Source organism: Juglans regia, chromosome 3 (assembly GCF_001411555.2).
Source record: "Juglans regia cultivar Chandler chromosome 3, Walnut 2.0, whole genome shotgun sequence".
Lineage (NCBI taxonomy): Eukaryota > Viridiplantae > Streptophyta > Magnoliopsida > Fagales > Juglandaceae > Juglans > Juglans regia.
Genome location: NC_049903.1, coordinates 10,971,617 through 10,981,411, shown reverse-complemented (window position 1 = coordinate 10,981,411; position 9,795 = coordinate 10,971,617). Strand labels below are relative to the sequence as shown.

Here is a 9,795-nt window from a genome sequence, read left to right as displayed (position 1 = left end):
TAAGTAATTGTTTTCGTGAAAGTTTTCTTTATAACATTCATATTAAATAACATAAAGATAATATTGCTTTTATATATATATATATATATTTTAGAATAATGATACATTTAGAATTATTTTTATAATTTTTTATATAATCAAGTTTTAAATTAAGAATATTTATGTAAAACTATGTTATTTTTATAAGTTATTTTATAAAGAGGAATTCTATGCATGAATTACTATTCACTTTTACACCCTACATATATATATATATATATATTTATAGAGTGTGAAGTAATAATATTAATTGATGAGAATAATTTTTTTTTTATAAAATACATTTTATTTAAAATATAACGTAATTTATTTTAAATAAAAGTTACACATATATCATTTTAAAAAATAACAATAATATTTTTATTTTGTAGAAAAAAAAAAGAAGAAAATGAATAGTTGTCAAGATCCATATCTTCCTTTGGGACACTTTGAGAAGTTGGTTAAAGTTACTTTTGGAAGATAATATTACTATTTTCTTTTTTTCTTTTTAAGCTTTTAGAAAGTAGCCATACCAAACCAAAAGAGAAAAAACTATCAAATGTGTTTAGAGATACATCATTTCAAATTTTAGATAACGTGAGGAAGAAGACTGCTTTAGCCTAGATCTACCCTTTTTTTTTTTTTTCTCTTGTTTTATTCTAGAAGATAGTTTTACCTTAGCCGTGAAGAAAATCCTTTTCAAAGTTGTTATAAGAAAATGATAAGAAAATTTGCAAAATAAAATCAAGGCATAATATATATATATATATATATATATATATTATATTTGCAAGTTAATATTGAAAAATTATTAAATTGTTGAATATATTTTTATTAAGAGAAATTTTATTTACCGTTCCCATTTAAGAACTGCATGTACAAATCTTTCATTAAATAAAAAAAAAGTATTATTTTGATAAGGATATTATTATAATTTTAAATAAATTTAAAGATAAAATTAACTAGACTTATAATGTAATTCTCATTTAAAAATTATATGTAGTATTGCTCTTTTACTAATTATGTTTTCAATTATATCATTTTGAATTTTAATTTTTTATTGAATTTAAAATCTCTCTCAAATTTCTTTTTAGGTTTTTTAATGAAAATGATGTAAGCCATGTGGCTAAAAATGATAAAATATATCAAAATATAAATTAGTTTTTAAAAGTTAAAAAAACAAGTTATTAAATTATAAAAAAAATACTATTAATATTTTGATATTTGTTTTAATCAACTTAATAATTTGATTTTTTAAGTTTTGAAAATCTATCTTATTTAATTTATTTATAATAAAAGATCGAAATATTATTGAATAATGCTACATGTTATTTATACTTTTATTTTTAAAATTCATTTTATTAATTTTTTTTAAATTTAAAATTTAAAATTTAAAATTTTTAGCATATTAAATAATTAATTTTTTATAAATATTTTTTTTAAACACAATTATCATTTTTCAAAGGAAAAAGTGTCTGAATAGCACCGTTTATTGTTGTTGTTAGTTTTTTTGTAATTTTATAATTTATTTATTTTTATATTTTTTTAATATATTTTAATATTTTAAAAAGTAAAAAATATATTAATATATTTAAAATTATTTCTTTAATCACTAAATAATAAAAAAAAAGACCAGTGGTCGACTAGAGCGGTCAAACACAGCGGCAAAGTCTCTGGTCTTCTCGTCTCCGGTCCGGTCTTTTGTCCAAAAGCTTAAACTGGCAGGAAAATAGAGTAATAACTTCGGTGCCAAATGCACCTTCTCTGCTTTGGATGCTTCTCTGCTCTCATCGGGTCTCGAGCTACCTCTCTCTCTCTCTCTTCTTGATGTTTTCTAAAAGCATGAAGAGGGTGGGGGCTTCTTTGGAAGGCTTTTCTACGCGGAGAGGATTCCTCCTTTTCGGGTCGTCGTTTTCAAACGCAACCCAACGATATTAGTACTACCGGTAGTAGTCTGTTTTCTGTGCTTTGCTGAGATAAATATTGGTCTCTGTTTCTCACAGTTTCCATGTCAGAACCATTGTTTTCCTGTCATTTTGTATTTTTTCACGACAAGTAAACGTATCAGAAGAAGAAAGAAAGAAATTTGTTGAATTTTAGAAGAAGAAAGAATTTCTCTTCTTCTAAAATTGCCATTTTTAATTGCTGATTTTTGCCTTATGAGCCTTGGAGATTTCGGAACTGCGAGATTTTGTTTACAGTTCCTTATGTCCTGTTCTTTTGAGCCTTTGATGGGCCAGTAGTAAGAGTTGCTAATTCGGGATTTGGTGTGGTGGGGTTTTCATACTTCGGGGCGAGGATCAGTTTTGGCCGAGTATACTTGGGAAATCAGCGACGCTAGTGCTACCCATTTTGGTGATTATTTTCTGGCAGCTTTGTGGGTATGTGGCATTTTCGACGTTGAATGTTTGAAAATGGCTATTCTTTTTTGCTTACCTTTTTGCCTTATTCGAGTTCGCTGAATTACCAGAATTTGCTAGGCATATATTGTGAGAACAGAGACTGTAGGATTTTGAAGACCAATTCAACATATAAAACTCGAGATCCACTGGATTATGAAAATCTTGGAATTAGATAATTTATTTACCTATCTTGTTTGGGTATTTTTTTTTTTCTTAAACGGAGAAAAGATTAAGTGCATGCATGGCTAGAACTCCAAAATTTAGACGTGGAGGGTTTTAGATTGTCTTTGTACAATGTGATGGTCATTTGAGCCGGAAACAGCTTGAAAAGTTAAGGGGCGCTGAGAATTTTTTTTTTGTGTACCCTTTCATAGTCAGTATCATTTGTGTGTATAGAAGCAGAGAAAATTAACCTGCATTTGTCTTTATTCTTTGTGTTATATTTTCAGTTGAACTAGATAGCATAAACTCTACTTTGCTGTCGCACACATCGAGCAAAATGGGCTGTGTTGCGTCAAGGATTGATACGGATGAGAGGGTGCAGATTTGCAAGGAGAGGAAGAAGCTAATGAAACAGTTGGTTGGGTTTAGGGGAGAATTTGCGGATGCCCTATTGGCTTACTTGAGAGCATTGAAGGATACTGGAGTGACCCTTCGGCAATTCACAGAGTCTGAGTCACTGGAGCTCGAAAATACCTCCTACGCCCTGACATTGCCTCCCTCACCACCTCCGCCTCCTTATTTAAGAAAGAATAAAGAAAATAATTGGAAGGAAAAAGTTCTCCAAAAAGAAAGCATAGAGATTGAAGAGGATGATAGTTCTACTCCATCCAGTCCACCACCTCTTACAACCCAGGGCTCATGTTCCTATTGGGACCCTTTTGGGTCTTCTTCACAACAGCATCATCTCAAGAAGAGTGAAGTGGTGGAACTAGTTGGGGATGAAAAGTGGGCTGAGACTAAGACAGAATTCGACGAAGAAGATCAGAAAGAGGGAGCTGATTTGAAGATTATTATGAATCCACTTCTTGATAAGCCACAGCCTGTAGAACTGGTTGATGATAATTCATCAACAATGAGCTGCTGCACTAAGGACACTGCAGATATCGCCATGGTGGTGAGGAGCAAGAAGACATTGGAGGGTATTGTGGGGGAGTTAGACGATTATTTTCTTAAAGCTTCAGCTGCCGGAAAGGAAATAGCTGTTGTTGTAGACATTAATGGAGCAGACAACTTCCCGTCGCAGGGCTTCAAAGAAAATGATAGTAAATTCTATCTTCTTTCAACAATCTAGCATTTTTCTGATGTTTTCTGGTTTCTTCTTTATATGTTTTCCCTCCATACTTGGTACATACTTCTGAAGAGGAAGTTTCACTTGATAACATTGTCTTTTTTTCATGATTTTGTCATGCAAAATCATGATCTTTGTGTGCAATCACCACCAATATTATTATTCTGATTGTATGAAAACCTCCTCATATTGAGATCTCTGTTAAGGATTCTGTGCCTTCTGTTACTATTTGTGCAACAGTTCAAGCTTCCAACCATTGTGGAGGCATTTTTCATTCCATATCAGTGATTGGACTATAGCTTCTTTTGAGTTTTAAAGCCTCGTTTGTTTTTTGTGATGAGATGAGATGAGTTGAGATGAAAGTTGAATAAAATATTGTTAGAATATATATTTTTAATATTATTTTTGTTTTGGGATTGAAAAAGTTGAATTAGGATTTGAAAAAGTTGAATTGTTTATTATATTTTGTGTGAAAATTTGGAAAAGTTGTAATGATTAGATGAGATGAGATGAGTTGAGATGAACTGTGAAAACAAACGAGGCTAAATGATTCAAGTAAACAAGCATCATTATAGGCTATAGATATGTGAAACTTAACTCATGCCAACTAAAAACAAATTCACGCATCTGACCATTTTTTATGGGGAAATAAACCAGTTACAAGTCAAACTCACTAAAAAATATTTTTTTTATTGGAACTGGGCATCCGCGACTAATCCCGGGGTGGTGCATGGGCCTTCGGTAAGAAGTTTCCGGCAAGTGCACTCTGGATAATTCAAGGAAAATTCCCCTAGTCCGATGGCTCCAAGAGTGTGAATGTGGAGATTCAAACATAATGGATTCAAAAGCGAATTCCCATATTTTGACTAAACATGTGGAATCTCATGTCTAACCCATTATTGAGCAACTGGAGTGACAGTTTGTTTCTGAAATTGTCTGCCTAGTCTTTCTTTCATCCTTGTTTTCTTGTATTCAGAGGTATAACGCTGGAGCATGGATTGATTTCTCGTTATTTTCTATGCAATATTTTATCAATTATTAGATTGTGACTGCTGTTTCTATTTCTTTTGTTTCTGAGATCTAAGCTTCAACTCCCCTCTCTTCACTTGGCGTCTAATATGATCATTTATGAATAGTTTGTTCAGAGAAATCTTGTTTTGGTTTAATTGATTTCTGCTCAAAGTATGGCTTTATTCTTGTGATCCTTTCCACGGATGATTTTAGCTATCAAGTTCTGTTGGAATTTATTGTTACTCCATCATTACATAGAAGAACTGGACCATGGATTGATTCTTCATTATTCTTTATGTAATGCTAAACCAATCAGATGATCATGACTATTGTTTGTATTTCTTTTGTTTCTGAGATCTAAGCTTCATTTCCCCTCTATTCACTTGGCGCCTAATATGATCATTTGTGAATAGTTTGTTCAGGGAAATCCCATTTTGATTTAATTAATTTCTACTCAAATTATGTCTTTATTCTTGTGCTTGTGATCATGCCCGCTGATGATTTTAGCTATCACATTCCCGTTGGAATTTATTGTTGTTCTATCATTTACAGGGAAGAACTCTGCAAAGGTCTTTAGTGCATTGTCTTGGAGTCGGTCTTCCAAGTCTCTTCAGGTAACCAAAGAGGCGGTTGAGCCTTGTGGCTCTAGTGAACCATGCAGGCCTGGAGCTCATTGCATCACACTTAAGAAACTTCATGCTGCAGAACAGAGACTTTACAAGGAAATGAAGGTAAGATCCTCATTGGACAACTAAGTTCAACTAGTAAGCATGTGTGTTCTTTGTCAGCATCTGGTGCATGTACCTAAAAAGTTCATAACTTTAATTGGCATAGCCCCATGTTGCTAATTTCTGGAAACATTGTGCTATGAGGATTTTAGGTGTGCTTTTTCTTGTGAATGTTTTATTTTTGATAAGTACAACGAACTTCCTGTGAAAGTTAAGAGTTCTCTATGGCATTGTGGCATGAAACGCCTTGAAAATTATCCCCGTTTCGAATATTCTCTCCTTTCTTTGGAAGGTAATTTGAATCTCATGAAACATACAGAAGCTATATCTATAGAAATTAGGATATATGGCGGATGTTCACAGTCACACTGGCAGGGTTTTTTCTCACAGCTGCATCTTTCTGTTCTAATGCATGCTTGGGATATTGGAAAATTATTGTAGTTCACACACTCATTCGTGTATATCACATGGTATAAGTTACTTGGTAGGTGTGTCTCTGGGATGATTTTGACAATCGATGACCTCGATTTACTCTTTTTATATATATATATACACTTCTGGGAAAGTTATTGAGCCAATATTCGGCACTTATTCCAGGATTGGTTATATGTCTTGCATAAAGAATTGCTATAACCTTATACTTTTCTTTGTTTTTTTTTTTGTTTCTTCTCCTTACTTTGTAGTTGCTAATAATATATTTGCTCATCGCATTGTGTAGGAGGAAGAGATTACCAAATTGGAACATCAAAGGAAGTCCTTCATGCTACAGAAACAAGAGGATGAGAATCATGACTGGACCAAGACTGAGAAAACTCGATTGAGTGTTGAGAGTTTGGAGGCTGACATGGTACGTCTGCAACAATCAATTAGTAAGATCTGTTCATCTATATTGGAGCTTATAGATGAGGAGCTCTACCCTCAGCTGGTAGCATTGACTTCTGGGTAAGTGTTGTAGACATCATCAATATCTAATATTAGCACTCTTTTGATTACCATACATGGTTCTGTATCGATTTTTGAGCTTCCTTTCCATTGGACACAAGGAATTGTATTACTTGCAATTATAAAATAAAAAATTGTATTACTTGCAAAAGTATGCTCTCCAGCTTTTAAAAATTTGAAAAATGGCACCCCTCATCTCAAAACTACTGGAATTGATCAAGAATAGGTTAGCTATTGTACATTCCCCTGCCTTGTAATGGGATATTCAACAGGCCTTAAATACGGGTAGGTGGGATTTTGGAATATATATATATATATATATATATATATTGTATCCTCTACGTCTGGCCAGAGAATCATATTGAGATCATGATTTTGCCCCCAATATTCTCACTGATGCTTGAATCCTTATGTAGGTTGATGCAAATGTGGAAAACAATGTATGAGTGTCATCAGGTTCAGATAGATATCTCCAAGCAGTTGAATTATCTGCATGATAACGCAATCACAGACTTCAGTACAGATTTCCATCGCCAGGCAACAGCTCAGCTTGAAACTGAAATCTCTTACTGGTTTAACAGCTTCTGCAAACTCATAAAGTCTCAAAGAGGGTATGTAAGAACCCTCTGCAGGTGGATTCAACTCACTGAACACGTCACAGATGGCCATCAGCACAGTAGTTACTCGTCTGTAGTCCACAGCCTCTGCGAAGTTTGGCAGGTTGCCCTTGACAAGTTACCTGATAAGGTTCTTCTGCTGATCTTACCTTGGATATTACCAAGTTTACTGATGATCTTCGATCTGGGTGCTTAATATAAATATTCTCAATACATGGCAAACCTACACACACAGTTATGTCTTTCGCCTGTTTGGTCAGAGTTATTAGAGTCAACCATCTAGCAAATTAAATTGCACTGGGTGATTTAACTGATGAACTTGACATCAAATGAAAATGTCAACCCTAGACATTTATATGGCTCAAAACAAAGATGACATCCTTTTGTTTTAACTATCGAGATTAATTTGAAAATCTTAGTTCGAGGTGAATGTGAAGCCCATTATTGCCTTATTGGAATCAGTCTTTGCCTGGATATCTGTGGTGGGGGTCGTGTCTTGACATTTGTCTAATTCTGATAGAATGGTCTCTTTTTTGGTTGGGAAAATATTACAGAAAAATCACATTAACATCGGAGTAAATTCTGAGCGGTTAGTTCTATTTCATGATTGTATACAGTTGCTTTCTTTCAGTCTTGTAAGTTTATAGATAATATAATTGTCTAATCTTTAGCTATTGAGGCTAAGAGATCCATGCCAGGAGTTCCAGAAACAGCTCACAGTCTTGATAGATGAGGTCATTCAAGTAATCTCCTAGCTTTAATCTCAGAATATATCATTATTTTTAAAAATAATGTAAATGAATACTCTTGAGGGTGCAATCTAATGGTCAAAGGGTTTTCTTGGGAAGAGATGTAGACCAGTGATCTTGGGTTCAATAGAATTCTTGTGGATTATCCGGGATTTATTCCCCAGGGTGGGTCTGAAGGGCCGTACCTTGATAAGTAAATGATATGCAACCCACGTGGAACCTTGGTGAGGTGGTCACAAAAAATGTAAATGATTTTATTGTTCTCATGAAAGAATTCTTGGATGCTGCAATTCCCTTTTATCAAAATGATCTGGTGGGGATGCTAGAAAATATTACCTTTAATAAATTTCTGCAATTATTCTCATTTTACTTGCAAAAAAACAACCTTGTAATGTAGAGAATATCTACTCCGATTTTTCACATAGGGAAGTTACTCTATTTGATGTTCCGTTGTAGGTAGCCTCAGAGGCCATTAAAAGCTTCTTGTCTGCCATCCACTCTGTACTCCTGCAACAGGTGGAGGAGTGCAACCAGCAGAAGAAATATGAAAAACTTGAAAGAAGAGTGCAAAAGGAGTCGGATTCGCTAGTCGAATTGGAGAAAAAACTTGAGGGAAGCTTTGCTGATGAAAATACAGTCTCCAATTTGAGCCCTAAGCATCCTCTATCCCTGAAGCGTGCCAAAACTGAAGCGTTAAAGAAGCAAAAAAACATTGAGGAGGCCAAATATCTTAACGCAGTTAATGTTACAAGGGCCATGACTTTAAAGAACTTGAAAACAAGCCTTCCTGTAGTATTCCAGGCATTGATGGCATTCTCACGTGATTCTGTTCGGGCTATGGAAGGCTGTTCACAACCACGTGAAACTGGGAGTTAGTTGTGATGTTGCATCACAAAACTCAACAAACTGAATACTTTTCAGATTATAAGATGAAGTGAAAAGACCTTGTTCCGGGACTATTCAATCAAATCATAGCAAAATTCCGTTTATAGTAGCAGCAGACATGATTGCTGTCTTCACAACACAGGAAGAATGCTGGGATACATACTGTCTGCCTTATAATGAGATATTGGTTTTTCTGCACGAGGATTCTGATGTAATTGCGCCATGTAAGTGGGTGTTTGCATTTACGTGGAGATGAAATACCTCTATTCATTGCTCTCAGCTTCTGTGCATTTGAAAACGCGTCATCTTATTCTCCATTTTTGTTGGAGTAAGGACAAGAGAAAAGACTAGAGTTTTTGGAACTCTACCTGAGTGTAGTGTGATTTTCTAGTTCTTGTTAGGAGGACGTGGGATCAAAACGCATGGGATGCACAGACACGTCTCGAGATAAGTTTGAATAGAGTCTGAAACATTGCTTGAAACATTTTTTTGATATTGAAAATATGCTTTAATTGAAATTGAAAGCTTTTCTGAATAATTTTAGTAATATGGTCCGAAAAATTGAGTTCCATCTTGAACTCAAAACTGAATAATCTAGGTAAGAGATAATCCAAGCTCAATTTACATTCAAAACGAACGTTCATGCCATGTTGCCATGTTGGTTTTCAATTGCATCAGACGTCATTCCCTTATTGGTTTCCAACTGCAGAAGAAATAAGGAGAGGTTTGGATTCAAAATCCACTTCAATTCATTTCAATTCATTTCATTTCATCATTATAATTTTTTCAAATTTCTACACAAAATATAATAAATAATTTAACTTTTTGAAATTTCAAAAAAACTTTTTCAAATTTTTACATAAAATATAATAAATAATTTAATTTTTATTCTACTATTCACAAACCATCTCAATCCATCTCAACTTATCTCCGAATCCAAACCTCTCCAAGTTTGTTGTTTTTTTTTCTTTAATAAAAGGCTCATTGTTATGGTTGTTTCTAGTCACAGAAATGAGATGGCCCGTTATAATTTCCAAACAATCATTTACCACCCCGGTATGAAAAAAGTTTTGTTACTCATTATCCTACACATTATACTTGTTTTTATTTTATTTTTAGTTTTATTCATGCTAAATTAATTGAGTTCTTCTA

The 9,795-nt window shown here is 33.7% G+C and overlaps 1 protein-coding gene across 1 annotated transcript; it reads left to right on the top strand.

The window, feature by feature from the left end:
* Positions 1 to 1,663: 1,663 nt before the first annotated feature.
* LOC108996556 (protein ALTERED PHOSPHATE STARVATION RESPONSE 1) lies at positions 1,664 to 9,167 on the top strand. The gene is made up of 6 exons (XM_018972503.2): positions 1,664 to 2,399; positions 2,870 to 3,685; positions 5,275 to 5,453; positions 6,169 to 6,392; positions 6,809 to 7,139; positions 8,215 to 9,167. Exons 2-6 carry the CDS (start codon positions 2,920 to 2,922, stop codon positions 8,632 to 8,634), a joined length of 1,920 nt encoding a protein of 639 aa, XP_018828048.1. The 5' UTR covers positions 1,664 to 2,399; positions 2,870 to 2,919; the 3' UTR covers positions 8,635 to 9,167.
* The last annotated feature ends 628 nt before the right edge of the window (positions 9,168 to 9,795 follow it).